At 41.5% G+C, this 16419-nt stretch overlaps 1 protein-coding gene across 5 annotated transcripts in view; it reads left to right on the forward strand.

Annotated features, from left to right (window-relative positions):
• LOC121293743 (septin-9-like) overlaps window positions 1–16419 on the forward strand; it is a 258284-nt gene that overhangs the window by 228559 nt on the left and 13306 nt on the right. For all 5 annotated transcript variants that reach the window (XM_041216999.1, XM_041217002.1, XM_041217001.1 and 2 more), the window contains 2 exons: window positions 6271–6366; window positions 8618–8714. In XM_041216999.1, the coding sequence (XP_041072933.1) occupies window positions 6271–6366; window positions 8618–8714 (193 nt within the window). The remainder of the gene's footprint in view (window positions 1–6270; window positions 6367–8617; window positions 8715–16419) is intronic.

A 16419-nucleotide genomic window follows, 5' to 3' on the forward strand; every position in this document is an offset into this window, starting at 1 on the left:
GAACTTGCTGCCCATGAGGGTGAGTGGATGCAGAGACAATCAATTACAGCAACAAGAAACCTGATGGGCACTTGGAAGAAATAAGAGCAGAATTTTGCCCTTGGCATGCATGCTCGGCGGGGGTGTTCAGGAAGCCGATCGCCGCCTGCGATCAGCACCGCAACACGATTTTACGCAGGCGGACCAATTAAGGCCCGACCTGTGTGGAATGTGAGCAGCAGTGCTCAGCGCGCCTCTGCAAGTGGGAGGTGGAGGGAGAGCGGGCTGAGCGTGGACTTCATGCATGCCTGCGAAAGAGCGCTAGGCACAGAGCTGCCTCAGGGAACTGAAGCACTGTTTTAAAAATAAAAACTAATGAAGAAAATAAAAATGTCATAAAACATGCCCCCTCATGTGACCCTGTCATATCAGTAGGGACTTATTTTTAATTAAAGTGTAAAATTGTTGTTATGTTTATTTGTTTTAGGAAGATGCAAAGGCCGCTTGGCATTTTCGCCAGCCCACCAACCGTATGGCTGGACGGGCAGCGTAAATTTGAATTTAATTACCTTTTCAATGGCCTTAATAGGCCTTTTAATTGTCGGTAGGTGTCCAGCCACACGAAATATTGCAGGACTATGTGATGATGTTGGGACGCTTGCCCAATGTCATCGCGCATCATGTTACGGCCGGTGGGTCAGGCACACGCCTGCCACCGAGTTCAATATTCTGCCCAAAGTCGCAGGGCTACAGGGTTAGAGTAGGGGGAATGGGACTGACTGGTTTGTGCTACAGAGAGCCAGCATGGACTCAGGCCAAATAGCTGCCTCCTACGAACATATGAATTAGGAGCATAGGCCATTTGTCCCCTCAAGCCTGCTCTGCCATTCGGTAAGATCGTGGCCACAATCCTGCCTACCCGGATACGCTTTGATTCCCTTGTTAGTTGAGAATCTATCTACCTCTACCTTATAAATATTCAATGACCTTGCTGCTACAACTATCTGGAGAAGAGAGTTCTACAGACTCATGACCCTCTGAGAGAAAAAATAAATTTTTTAATTCATTCATGGGATATGGGCATTGCTGGCTAGGCCAGCATTTACTGCCCATCCCTAATTGCCCTTGTTCAGAGGGCATTTAAGAGCCAACCACATCACTATGGATCTGGAGTCACATGTAGGCCAGACCAGGTGAGGACGGCAGATTTCCTTCCATAAAGGGCATTAGTCTTAAATGTGAGACCCCTTACTTTTATATAGTGTCCCCTAGTTCTAGTCTCTGCCACAAGAGGAAAATCCTTTCAGCATCCACCCTGTCAAGTCCCCTCATGTTTCAATGTGATCAACTCTTATTCTTCTAAACTCCCATGGATAGAGGCCCAGTCTGTCCAAAATTCCTCAAAAAAATAACTCCCGCATCCGAGATATCAGTCATGTGAATCTTACCTGAACTGCTTCTAAAGCAGTTTCTTAGATTAGGAGTCCAAAACTGTGCACGGTACTCTAGAGGTGATCTCACCAATGCCCTGTACAACTGTAGCAAAACATCCCTACTTCTATATTCCATTTCACTTGCAATAAACAACGACATTTGATTGGCCTTCCTAATTACTTGCTTGTACCTGCATACTAACTTTTTGTGATTCAGGTATCAGGACACCCGGATCCCTCTGGACTGCAGAGTTCTGTAATCGCTCTCCATTTAGAAAACATGCTGCTTTTCCATTCTGCTGCCAAAATGGAGAAGTTCACATTTTCCTACATTATACTGCATCTGCCAAATTTTTGTCCATTCATTTAACCTGTCGATATCCCTTTGCAGACCCCTTACATGCTCTTCACAGCTTACTTTTAATTCATTAATGGGGTGTGGGTGTCCCTGGCTGGGCCAGCAGTTATTCCCCATCCCTAATTGCACTTGAGAAGGTGGTGGTGAGCTGCCTTCTTGAACCGTTGCAGTCTATGTGGTATAGGTACACGCACGGTGCTGTTAGGGAGGGAGTTCTAGGATTTTAACCCAGTGGTGCTGAAGGAATGGCGACATATTTCCAAATCATGATGGTGAGTGACTTGGGGAACTTGCAGTTGGCAGTGTTCCCATCTACTTACTGTCCCTGTCCATCTAGATAGTAGTGGTTGTGGGATTGAAAAGTGGTATCACAGGAGGCTTGTTGAGTTCCTGCAATGCATCTTGTAGATGGTACACATTTCTGCCAATGTGCATCGGTGGTAGAGAGAATGAATGTTTATGGATGGGATGCCAATCAAGCGGGCAGCTTTCTCTTGGATGGTGACAAGCTTCTTGTGTTGTTGGAGGGGGTCACCCAAACAAATGGAGAATATTCCATCACATTCCTGACTTGTGCCTTGTAGATGGTGGACAGGCTTTGGGGAGTTTGAAGGTAAGTTACTTGCCACAGGATTCCTAGCTTCTGACCTGCACTTATAGCCACAGAATTTATATGACTCGTCCAGTTCAGTTCCTGGTCTGTATCTGAGGAGTTGCAAATGTTGCTGAGCATTGTGCAATCATCAGCGAATATCCCCAGTCCTGGCCTTATGATGGAAGGAAGTTTGTTGATGAAGCAGCTGAAGATGGTTGGGTCTTGGACACTGCCCTGAGGAACTCCTACAGTGATGTGCTGGAACTGAGATGACTGACTTTCAACAAGCACAATGATCTTCCTTTGTGCTAGGTATGCCTCAAACCAGCGGAGAGTGTTCCCTGATTCCCATTGACTCCAATTTTGCTTGGGCTCCTTGACGCCACACTTGGTCAAATGCTGCCTTGATGTCAAGTGTAGTGACTCTCACTTCACCTCTGGAGTTCAGCTCTTTTGTTCATGTTGAACCAAGGTTGTAATGAGGTCAGGAGCTAAGTGGCCCTGGCAGAACCTAAACTGAGCATCAGTGAGCAGGTTATTGCTAAGCAAGTGTCACTTGATAACATTGTTGATGACTCCCCTCATCACTTTACTGATGATCGAGAGTAGACTGATGTGTGGTAATTGGCTGGGTTGGATTTGTCCTGCTTTTTGTGTACAGGACAATTTTCCACATTGCTTTCCTAACTATCTTTGTGTCATCAGCAAACTTAGCAACTATACATTCGGTCCCTTCAACCAAATCATTGATATAAATTGCAAATAGTTGAGGCCCCAGCACTGATCGCTGTGACAGTCTACTCATTACATCTTGCCAACCTGAAAATGACCCATTTATGGCTACTTTGTTTCCTGTTAGCTAACCATTCCTCTATCCATGCTCATATGTTACTGCCTACATGAGCTCTTATTTTGTGTAGTAGCCTTTGATGTGACAATTGCCTTCTAGAAACCTAAGTACAGCAGAATTGCAGGTTCCCCTTTATCCACGTTCCTGTACATCCTCAAAGAACACCTAATAAATTAGTCAAACTCTATTTCCCTTTCGCAAAACCATGTTGACTCTGATTGCACTGAGATTTTCTAAATCAGAATTACCTGGAAAAACTCAGCAGGTCTGGCAGCATCGGCGGAGAAGAAAAAAGTTGACGTTTCGAGTCCTCATGACCCTTCGACAGAACTTGAGTTCGAGTCCAAGAAAGAGTTGAAATATAAGCTGGTTTAAAGTGTGTGTGTGGGGGGCAGAGAGATAGAGAGACAGAGAGGTGGGGGGGGCGCGGGGTGTGGTTGTAGGGACAAACAAGCAGTTTGTTTACTGACAAAACAATGCTTACTGCTTGTTTGTCCCTACAACCACACCACCCCCCCCCCCACCACCTCTCTGTCTCTCTATCTCTCCGCCCCCCATACACACACTTTAAACCAGCTTATATTTCAACTCTTTCTTGGACTCAAACTCAAGTTCTGTCGAAGGGTCATGAGGACTCGAAACGTCAACTCTTTTCTTCTCCGCCGATGCTGCCAGACCTGCTGAGTTTTTCCAGGTAAGTCTGTTTTTGTTTTGGATTTCCAGCATCTGCAGTTTTTTTGTTTTTATCTCTGAGATTTTCTAAATGCCCAGCTGTAACTTCCTTAATAACATTCTAACATTTTCCCTATGACCCATGTTAAACTAACTGGCCAGTAGTTTCCTGCTTTCTATCTCCCTCCTTTACTTTTGGAGTAAATAACTTTGACTCTTTTTCAGTTGCTTGTATTTTGAGATGAGGAGTGGGACTGGTTTATGATTTGAGAGTGTTAAAGAGTGAGTTTGTGTGTGAGAGAGATGGAGGATGTCAAGGATTTATAGATTTTTCTGAAGGTGTTTGAGGTTGCATTAACTTGTCTATTTTGTTGCTGTGTTGGTGTGAGTTCGTATTGAATACGTGCTGCCTGCGTGTGCTGAGGCAACTTCAAGTTACATTAAGACTCCCTACTCAGAGGGCATTATCTTGGACTCATTCCATGTCAGAATGATTTGAACTAAATGGCCTTGGCTGTTCAGTTGCCATCATTATAAACATTCTAGTTCTTAGTTATTGTACAGTGTTTTGGGTGGGGAGGTGGAAGAAAATTCTTCATTTTGTTTTGTCATTGCATTGTTAACATATTACCTCAGCCACATGGGACGTGTCATTTCTGTTTCTTTTCACCCATTTTTTGATATCTGATTTCCTCTGGAACATTCCTTTGGTACAATATAGAATGTAAAATGCTATGTGGAAGGCTTCTTAAGCAACATTTGTTTGTGATCAGTTCCCACAGCTCAGTGTTGAGTTATGGATCAAAAAAATGCAGCTTTCTCTCAAGGGAAACACATTTTGTAGACTACGGCCACTTTGCACCAATCAGAGAGTGACATCTGTCTGTCATCAACTTCCTATTTAAAATTCTAAAACTATAGCTAGAAGTAAGCTCTATTTGTAGTGCTTCCTTGATTGTTGCCATTTCCAGCATGATTCCTGACATGGGCAGTTTGGATGAATCCGAAGCCACCTTTTTTCATAATTGCATCAGGACACACTATAATTAATGAAAAATAACTGATTTGGTCAATTTTTGCACTTTTTGTTATATTAGTTATTACCTTCAGTATTGTGTTGTTTGACTGTGGTGTTTGTGCTTCAGTTGTTTTACATGCGCTCACAGATTCCATGATCAGTATTTGAAAGTTCCATAAAGGTTAAGTGTTTGAGTGAACTTATTAAAAAGACATCAAATCGGTTTGTGTTAATTAAAGCATCAAAAAGTGCATGTTCAAGCAAAGCATGAGATACTGAACCAACATTTGAACTTCAACAAAGCCAGTAGTACCATCTGTTAGATACTGTAATAGATAATATTAGTAACGTGCAGCATGTTACCTATGAGCAAAGCTTTCCGATTGGAATGGGGGGAGAAAAAGTTACGGTACTACCGTAATACTACAGTATTACCGGAATTGCTTGGCAAAAATGTTTGAGGAGAAAAATATTTTAAATAATAAAAACAAATATAATAATCTTGTAATATAAGCTTGATCAAAACAGGATGAGTCGCTGCCCTCTGCATAGGTAGTGCTGAATAATATAACGGGGAATTTAAATCTATCTAGTTGATTTCTGGTGATGTTGTACTGAAGGCATCAAAAGTAAATGCTCTCTTCAGGGATTAGAGGGTAGGAGATAATTGAACCAGAGTGCATAGCGGCAATTCCATCCCATTTAAAAAGCTTCCATTCTGTTTTTTTTCTTTTATGTAATACTAATGTCTTTACATTATTCCCAGTAAATCTCTTGTGGTTTTGTTAGCACTCCCCTGAGTCGTGACTTGGCACATTGGATTATCTGCTTATTTAGAACCCATCCAATTTACATTCCATTGAAATCAATGGAATGAAAACTGGACAGGTTCTGGGAGTAATATAAACTGAATAACTCGGAGGTGTAAAACAGCGTGAACTGGAGGTTGATATTGTATCACCGATGGTGGAAAGTTTTAGCTGCAGCGAAATGAGTTTAGGAAAGGTATTTCCTGTATAATGACATGGGGATATATAATGAAAAGATTGATGTAAAAAAACATGACAAATGGAACTAAGGAGATGGGCATAGATGGAAAAGCGGAGGTGAATAGGTCCTGCCCCATTCAGCATTAGAACGAATGTATCCACAGTTAGCACAGCAAGAGTTATGATCAATACCTAAACGTTACAAGACAGCAAGGATCATCAAAATGTATCCAAAAATTGTCATCAAAAGTTATTGAGTGGTGAAAATAGGGCAAAATAAAAATGTACTTCCTCAAGTGTAAGTGCAAGACACTACACTTTTTAATTAAACTGCACAGTGACTGGTTGAAGCACATCAATGGGTTATTTTTTGCAGATCAGAAATGACCTTCAGAAACATGACATCGATGTGTATCCTCAAAGACAATTTGATGAAGATGCAGAGGATCGACTAATAAATGACAAAATTAGAGTAAGTAGAATTTCTTAATGTCCAAATGCATTTAACCTGAAATTCCCTTGGGTATACTTGGAGTCAAATGTTATTTCTTCATTATAATGCTTAATTATTCACCCCACAAACTTTTAGAGCTGCTTAAAAATTGATGAATAAAAATCATAATTTTTATGGTGATCGAATTCAAACATGCCTTTAGCTGCCATCTGTTTGGGTACCGTTGGATATTCATTTGTCTGATGGCAGCCATTTGGAGTTTGATCCATTTTAACACTCTAGCTATGATATAATTGAGTCAGTCTTTAAACACTGTTTTTGATGAGCTGAAAATTTGTTCCAAATGGAAAATATAAACCAGTTGGGCTCTGTGCTTTTAGATTTAAGAGAAATTTGAGCAAATATCTTGTTTCTCTATAGTCACTATTGATAATTTGATAATTTTGAGAATTAGGGCAATCATTCTTGCACCATGTGAACGGGCTGGATTTACACTACCAAGGCAGGTAGCTCGAGTCAGTAAATTTCCTGACTCACTGGACCCACCCCCATTTTTAAGAAGTACCCTATGTTGTGTGACTTTCGTTCTGGCGGTGGGGGAGTGTGGGATGGGATGGAGTTGTGCCTGCTGACCGCTCAAGTACAGTGTAGGAGGCCATGGGAGGATGGCGAGTGACATGGTGGGTTGGTAAAAGGCCTGCCTTGGTTCCCTGGAGCTTGGTCTCAGTTGCTTCAGAAGCTGTTAGGCCTTCTACCCTCAACCCCTCACCTTCCCCACCCCACCTCCCCCGTAGCCCCTCCTACTCTCCATGCCACCTCCATATAACTACTCACCCAGTAGTCACCGTGGCTGGACATCAGGAACCAAGGGGTGATGAAAAAAAATTAAACTTCTAATAATCTAATCACAGCTCTCTCTTGCATACTTGATGGTGAAAAATAACTCCTATTCATAAAATCCATTCAAAGCTTTTAAATCTCAAGTAGTTAAACTCTTACAAAAGCAAACCAACTTGTATTCAGATAACCCTATAATAGTCTCTTTAAACTGTCAGTCAAACTGTGAGCTCTCAAAGCCCTGCTGAAATAGAGTGTTTGAAACTCAGCCAAGCATTCATAATGGCCCTTGAGACAATGTCAGCAAAGAATTCTATTGAAACTGAATGACCAGATGCTACTGTTTTTTTTTTCCTAACTGGCAGCATATGCCCTGTCAATCAAAGCAGTCCAGCAGAGTTTTTTTTTTTAACTCTGACAGCTGTAGCCTGTTTTTTTTTTAAGCTTAAAGAACCCAATGCTGGAAGATACATTTTATTGGAGAAGATTGTGGGGTAGTCCATTTTGGAATTAGGAATAAGGAAATGAAACAAAATTTTAAACGGAGCAGAAGAACGTGTGTGCAGCCACGACCATAACAATTATACAGACCTTACCAGCCCTTCAAGAGAATTTACATCTGGCCCATCAATTTGAGAGTTTCACACTGTGGGTTAAAGCCATTGCAACAGCCAAATGGGGTCTGTTTGAACTCTACACTAAGTTCAAATGGCCCTGCTGAGTTCAGTATTCCCTCCTGTATGAATCATGTCCTGTCCCCTTTCCCATACCAGCAAAAGTTGGATTTGTTGAAAAATGGGGGCAGAGCTTCCACATCCAGGCTTTGCTTGCCTTTTTTAAAGTTCCATGGAGTTTTCCTGACTCTATAAAAATCTGACCCCAAGTCTTCAATTTTCCCCTTTCTTGGCCTCACTGGGGTATAAATTATGATTCCTTATGCCAGGATGTGAATGTAGCATTGGGACAATATGTCCAGGCATTTGCTCCACTGCTAATCTTGTTAGGACCATATTTTAGGCATCCTGGCCAACCACAGGCAACACGTAACTGGAAACCCTAATGCTGATTGAAGGATTTCTTGCTGAAAATAATTTACGATGAAGAGGCATCAGGCCTACTCCACTCAGGAAGCTTCATTGCCCTTATCCCCACCTGAGTGTCTGTTAAATTAGTGGGGAGAAGGCCTTGGCTGACAATTCATACAAAAGTTATAACTGGTAAATTTAAAAAGATAACAACAATTCATGTTGAAGAGCGGTAGAGACAAAAAAGTCTAACCAATAGGCCTTATTGGATCAGTGTGGAGACTAAACGTGGTATAATGGTTATGGATTTGTGAGGGCAAGGGTATATTAAGAAAAAACAAATTTGCATTTGGCCAGAAACTGTCTTCAAGGCCACCTGTTTCCTATTTTGTTTTCCTGATATTTAGGAAATGGTGCCTTTTGCAGTGGTTGGAAGTAACCTTGAGTACCAGGTAAATGGAAGAAGGATCCTTGGCCGAAAAACAAAATGGGGAACTGTTGAAGGTAATTCATAAGATAAGTTTAACCATTGAACTCTATTTGCAGAATAAAGTCATAAAATGTTACAGCACAGAAACAGTCCATCAAAACTATCAAGTCTATGCCAGTTTTTCTCCAGCTGAGGGATTTACTTCATTTGCACTCTCTTACTATCTCCACTATTTTAAACAACTATCTTTTTAAATAAGTTATGGATACTGATTCAATAAATTTGTAGTAATGTATTGCAAGTGCCAACCACCTTTTGGGAAAAGACATTGTGTTTTCTAACCTACCCTTTTTTGTGATTATCTACCTTTTCATTGCCCTTTAAAATTTTGAAGACCACTGGATCACTGCAATCATTTCCATTATTGTTGGTTAAAAACTCTAACGTCTTGCGTTACAATTATATTAACTTAGACATATCAGCCTGGGTAATATCCGAGAAAATCTATGCTGCAGGTTTTCTATTGCTTTTATAACCTCTTTTATAATGGAGTTCTCAAAATTGTACACAACACTCTTATCTGTGGTCTAGATTAGGCTTTGTGATAAGTTCCACATGACCCATTTGTTGTTGTATTTTATTTCTGTAAGTACAAAACCAAATTTTGCATTTGACTTTCTTATTTATCACAATCTTTTCATGTCCTACATGGCTGCACACAAAGGTTCTTCTATTCTGTTTAAAATTTTGTTAAGGTATGTTTCATTTCCTTATTCCAAAATGTATCATCTCATAATTTTCTATGCTAAACTACATCTTCCAGCATTCTGCCTCTATTCTGCTCACACTGCTAACCAAGTAAATGCTTTCGCCAAATTCTTGTCAAATTTTGCCTTGCACTCAACTTAGTGCCAGTAGCAATTTCCAATAGCGTTTCCTCCAGTGCTCTAGTAAAGAAGACTGGTTCTGTTACAGACTCTAGATGGAACAAGATTCACTACATGCTTCCAGCCTAAGAAATTTCTTACATCCATGCCACTATTTTCCTGTTCAAGGGGTCAAAACCCTCTTATTTCCTGGTGCCATTGTCTTTGTCGTAAATATGTTTTTAAGTATTATTGTACTAAATGCTTTTAGAAAATGTTAATTTTAAATTTTAAAAAATTAGAAAGGCTAAACTGGCTACCCTATAGTTGCTGGGCTTATCTTTACATCCTTTTTTTGAACAAAAGTATAAAGTTTACAATTCTTTCATCCTCTGGCGCCACCCCCAAATCTAAGGAAGACTGGATAATTACAGCCAGGGCCTCCGCAATTTCCACTATCAATTCCATCAGTACCCTTGATGCATCCCATCTGATCCTGGTGCTTCATTAACTTTTAAGTATTGACAGCCTATTTGATGCCACCTCCTTATCAATTCTAAACCCTTTAAGTGCCTGAATTAGCTCCTCTTTCACCATGACCTGTGCAGCAGCATATTCTTTAGTAAAGACAGATGCAAATTATTAATTTAATACCTTCCAGACCCTCTTTTAATCAGCCGCAATTCTTTTATCACCCCTTGTCATTTGTATGCCCATGGAATATTTTTGGATTCCCTGTAATATTAGCTGCTAGTTTCTTCATGCTCTCTCTTTGCTTCTCTTGTATGCTTTTTCACTTCCCCTCTAAAACCACTTTATTCCGGGCTGATTCCTGGTTATGTTGTCCACCTGATATTTGTCATAAGCACGCTTTTTCATTTTAATCTCGATTTCTTTTGTCATCCAAGAAGCTCTGGACTTGTTTACCCTCCCTTTCCACTTTGTGGGAATATACTTAGTCTGTGCCCAAACTATGTTTTCCTTAAAGGCAGCCCATTGTTCAAATTACGTTTTTTCTGCCTACCTTTGATTCCAATTTATCTGAGTCAGATCCATTCTGAACCCATTGAAGTTGACTTTCCCCTAATTAATTATTCTTACTCTGGATTGTTTCTTGTCCTTTCCCATAACCAACCTAAACCTTATGTTACAATAATCACTGTCCCGGAAATGTTCTCCTACTGATATTTGATCCATTTGGCCCACCTCATTCCCAAGAGCTAGGTCCAGCAATGCCTCCTTTCTCATTTGACTGGCCGCACACTACTGTGGAAAATTCTCCTGAACACACTCTAGGAACTCATTCCCATCTCCACTCTTTACACTACTATTATCCCCGTCTATATTCGGATAATTAAAGCCTCCCATTATAAATACTCTATAGTTCTTGCACATCTCTGGAATTTCCTTGCAGATTTGTTCCTCTACATCTTTCTTACTGGCTGGTGGTCCATAGACTACACTGAGCAATGTATTTGCACATTTTTTTTGTTCCTAAGCTCCAGCCAAATAGATCCTGTGCTTGACCCCTCTGGGACATCTCTCTCTCTCTCTCCAGCTCTGCAAGGTTATCCTTAATCAACACCACCACCCCATCTCTTTTCTTCCTAAACACCTTGTATCCTGGAGTATTTAATACTCAGACCTCCCTTCTTTCAGCCAGATTATTGTTATTGCCACAGCATCATACCACATGACAAACTGCACCTGGAACTCACCAGTCTTACTTGCCACACTTTTTGCGCATTCACATACAGGCACAGTAAGCTTAATTTCGACTTTATTACTTTCTCCTGTCCCCACCTAATAACTTACTATTTCCACTTTATCCACTCTATCTAATAAGGAGCTATTCCCTTCTCTAGCAGTGCCTGGTATTCTAACTTCCTGCACCTTATTCTTCCTTTCCACTTCTATATGCTGCTGTCCATCCCCCTGTGACTTTAGTTTAAACCCTCTCCAGCACAACCTCTCCAACCGTTTTTCTGACCCCTCTGCCCCTTACCTGTCTCAGCAGCATGATTTTCTAAAATTTATCCAGTTGATCTAGAAGTCCTTTTTTCTCTTTGTTTCTTCACTGTTTTACTCTTCCTCATCAATATGCACACACTAGCCATGATGCTGCTGCAACAGATCTTCACTACAACAACACTTTGCTTTTAGATGATGCCTTTAATGGAGCAATATGTCCCAGGCACTTAGGGGCATTATCGAACAAAAATTTGACACTGAGCTATGAAAGGAGATATTAGGGCAAACTTGGTCAGAGCTAGGTTTTAAAGAGTGACTTAAAGGAGGATAGGGAAATGGAAAGGTTTAGGGAAGGATTACTAGATCTTGGGACCTTTGAAGGCATTCTCAACAGTGGTGGAACAATTAAATCGGGAATGCACAAAAGCCAGAATTGGAGGAATGCACATATCTTGGGAGGATTGAAGGGCTTTAAGGGGTTACAGAGATGGGGAAGTGCACGGTCAAGAGAGATTTAAAAACAATGACAATTTCAATACCAAGGGGTGCTCAACTGGGAGCAAACAGGTCAGCAAGCACAATCTGGTATCTGATATAACTAGTAGACTAGGATCCTTCTAAATACTCACACTGCGTTCAAACAGGGGAAGGATGAAGAAAGTAAATATATTTCCAATGACTGTGTGTGTGAGAGTGTTCACTAACCCCTTTTGTTTGCATGTGTGTGTGTATTCACTAACCCCTTTGTGTGCGAGTGTGCATTCACTAACCCCTTTGTGTGCGAGTGTGTGTGCACTAACCCCTTTGTGTGCAAGTGTGCGTGCACTAACCCCTTTGTGTGTGCGAGTGTGCGTGCACTAACCCCTTTGTGTGTGAGTGTGCGTGCACTAACCCCTTTGTGTGTGAGTGTGCGTGCACTAACCCCTTTGTGTGTGAGTGTGCGTGCACTAACCCCTTTGTGTGTGAGTGTGCGTGCACTAACCCCTTTGTGTGTGAGTGTGCGTGCACTAACCCCTTTGTGTGCGAGTGTGCGTGCACTAACCCCTTTGTGTGCGAGTGTGCGTCTGTTCACTAACCCCTTTGTGTGTGCGAGTGTGCATCTGTTCACTAACCCCTTTGTGTGCGAGTGTGTGTGCACTAACCCCTTTGTGTGCGAGTGTGCATGCACTAACCCCATTGTGTGCGAGTGTGCGTGCACTAACCCCTTTGTGTGCGAGTGTGCGTCTGTTCACTAACCCCTTTGTGTGTGCGAGTGTGCGTCTGTTCACTAACCCCTTTGTGTGTGCGAGTGTGCGTCTGTTCACTAACCCCTTTGTGTGTGCGTCTGTTCACTAACCCCTTTGTGTGTGCGAGTGTGCGTCTGTTCTCTAACCCCTTTGCGTGTGCGAGTGTGCGTCTGTTCACTAACCCCTTTGCGTGTGCGAGTGTGCGTCTGTTCACTAACCCCTTTGTGTGTGCGTCTGTTCACTAACCCCTTTGTGTGTGCGTCTGTTCACTAACCCCTTTGTGTGTGCGTCTGTTCACTAACCCCTTTGTGTGTGCGTCTGTTCACTAACCCCTTTGTGTGTGTGTGTGCATGTCTGTTCACTAACCCCTTTGTGTGTGTGTGTGTGTGTGTGTGTGTGTCCATTCACTAACTCCTTTGTGTGCGTGTGTGTGTCTGTTCACTAACTCCTTTGTGTGTGTGTGTTTGTGTGCATGTGTGTGTCCATTCACTAACTCCTTTGTGTGTGTGTGTGTGTGTGTGTGTGTGTGTGTGTGTGTCCATTCACTAACTTCTTTGATCAGCAAAATAACACTTATATCGGAGAGATTAATTACAGGAACTTACATCTCCCATTATTGACTTATAAGTGCCACATAACCTTTCCACTGTTTATGAAATTACTTGTTTCGTTCATTAGTAATTAAAATGAAAACCATGGTTGGCTCTAAGCTCTGGAAAAGTTTTTGTAACCTTTGACCTGTTCCCTGTTACACAAATCCAGAATCATTGCCATCACCTGCCTGTTTCCTCCTGTTTCCCTTTCATTGTGCATAAGCATTTTGGTTATTTTATAGAATAGCTTTGTTTAAAAATATACTTCAAATGTAGGTCTGATATTATTTAGAAAAGAAAGATATTATAAGAATATGTAGAGAGAAGCACAAAGTGTAAAAATAGGACTTTGTGGAGAGGATTCAATAGACAATGCATATGACAACATGGTCTTATATTGCTACAAAGAATCCTAAGTAGTTATTTTTCCTTTTTTGCTTTGTTTAATGGTAGTTCAGGCAGAACTCTCTATATTCTATGAGCTGAGAAGACACTAAATAATCACAATACTTTATGAAGCAGTTTCCCTCACACTATGCTACAGACAATCTCTTTTCACATTAATTTGGAGCTCTATCAAGCTGTGATGATAGAGAAAGAAGCCCATTGGCTATTTTTGATCACTTGGGTCCACTAAGTGTGCATCTGCAATCAACAAACTAATATCTACCTAACACTGAAACCTCTCAGCAATTGAGGTAAAATTGGTAGCTTTGTTGTGTCATGTTGCAATTCTAAACCCAGTATTGAATGATGAAGAAGTAACTGCATTTATTATTGTTGAAGTACATTAACATTCAGCAGCTCACTGTGTGATTACAAGCCCCATCCTGGATCCCAGCTGACTTCTCCCGTCTGAATCTAACTGTTCATTTAATTACAATAGCGACGCAACACTTAGTGTGATTCAAGGAACATCATTAAAGTCTCAGCATCAAACTGATTTCATTTATTTCTAACTACACTGTTCCCTTATTCTTTATTTTCATACGCTTAATAATGTTATGATGGAGCATATCTATATTGCAGTGTAGAACCTTGCAGCTACTGCTAATGATGCACATTTGTGGCATGAAACTTCTCTCCCTAAATATTTTTGAGCATCTTAATTTCACAATTGGATCTTAATTCAGGAATGCCACTCACGGACAGACTTGGTTTTATTACCTGGACTTTTGCTGTCTGACCCATCAGGTAGTACAGAAGGTACAGTTGTATCAGACTCTGGTAGCTGCATCGACAATAGGTCATTTAATTTCCATTTGTTTCTCCAATTTTTGGACGAGCATCCTATGTTTATCCTATTCTGTTGGTGCGAACTAATGGCTTTTAGAGTCCTGTTTGTACCTTTCTGCTCCATGCGTTTTTGGTATAACTTCTAAGGTGCACGTTTGTCATTGATTTTGACTGTAGGAGCATTGCCTTTTCACAAAAGCCTTTTCTCAAATTGCTCTTGCCCTTATCTGTGCCTTATCTGTGAATTCCATCATACATTGATTTTTCTTGATTGGTAGACTCACTGCTACAGCTTTCTATAAGCTTCTGTTCACTTGCTCTTGAATGGGAAACTCACACACCTTTCTAGCTTCCTGTGTCTACAATCTGCATGCACTGATTTCTTGATTGACAGCAGGTAGTATTTGAATATTAATACCATTAATTACAAACAATGCAAACTAAAGCATGTTGATCTATAAATTCAGCCACAGAGTGCCCATTTGTTTGAGCATAAACTGGCCTACCAAGTCCACAATATAACAGGCTGAAAATGTGCATGCACTTCCTCAAATCTGCTACCTGCCATAGTGTGAAAGGAAAAAATATATAGGCGTCCTTTACACATATCTGAAGCGGAGTTTAGCCTCTTCGCATTTGCAAATAAGGGACTTAGCACCTCTTTCAGGCTCCCTCTCCAAGATTGGTTTGCGTTGAGGCAGCCAGTGCCATCACTGACTGCACTCGAGGAATATACCCTTAAAGGATTGCCTCCCAGCATTGGACATAATTAACGTACCTGACTGTAGAGCTGGGAAGAATAGGGGTGACTCCACCGACCCCACATTAACCGCTCAGGCTGTGATCCTCGATCTCCATCACTCATAGACCCTGATCTCCCTACCCCCTCAGCCCAATCTTTGCTTCCTCTCCCAATCACCAATTGGCCTCCACTGTCAGCCTTCGCAATGCCTGAACTAATCCCACCCCAGTTACCTGAGGGCCTCTGAGCAGCCCGATGTTGCAGCCCTGATTGGACCACGCTTGGAGTGCTTTGAGCAGTTGAGGCAGTACACCTTAGGAAGGATACAATGACCTTGGAGGAAGTGCAGAATACTGTCTACCGGAATGATACCTATCCTCCTCATGTTAAATTACGAGGCGAGATTACACAAACTAGGGTTGTAAATTGCTAACATTTAGAAGATTAAGGGGTGATTTGATTGAAGCTGTTCAAGATATTGTGAGGAACATCTAGGATCAACTAAGAGAAATTAGTTCTGCTGAACTTGCGGTCATAGTCTTAAAAATTAGAGCCAAACCGCTCAGGAGTGAAATTAGAAAACATTTCCATGGGCAAGGGTCCAGAACTTTTCCACAAACTGCAGTTGTGCGAGACCAACTGTTGATTTCAAATTTGAGACTGAAATTTTTGTTAGCTAAAGGTATGAAAGGATATGGGGCAAAGGCAGGTCTACAGAGTTAGGTTGCAGATCAGGAATGATCTAATTGAATGCCAGAACAGGCTTGAGGGGCTAAATGCCCTTTTCCTATTAGTGTGTTCTAACTTTTTAAATCCATTCATGGGATCTGGATGTCACTGGCTGGGCCAGTGTTTATTGCCCATCCCTAATTGCCCTCGAGAAGGTGGTGGTGAGCTGCCGCCTTGAACTGCTGCAATCCATGTGATATAGGTATACCCTCAGTGCTATTAAGGAGGGAGTTCCAGGATTTTCACTCAGTGACAGTGAAGGAACAGTGATATATTTCCAAGTTAGGATGGTGAGTGGCTTGGAGGGGAACTGCTGCCCTTGCCCTTCTGGATGGGTAGCGGTCATGAGTTTGGAAGGTCCTTGGAAGTTCCTGCAGTGCACCTTGTAGATGGCACACACTGCTGTCACTTGTATA

The sequence above is a fragment of the Carcharodon carcharias genome, chromosome 22 (genome assembly GCF_017639515.1).
Source record: "Carcharodon carcharias isolate sCarCar2 chromosome 22, sCarCar2.pri, whole genome shotgun sequence".
NCBI lineage: Eukaryota > Metazoa > Chordata > Chondrichthyes > Lamniformes > Lamnidae > Carcharodon > Carcharodon carcharias.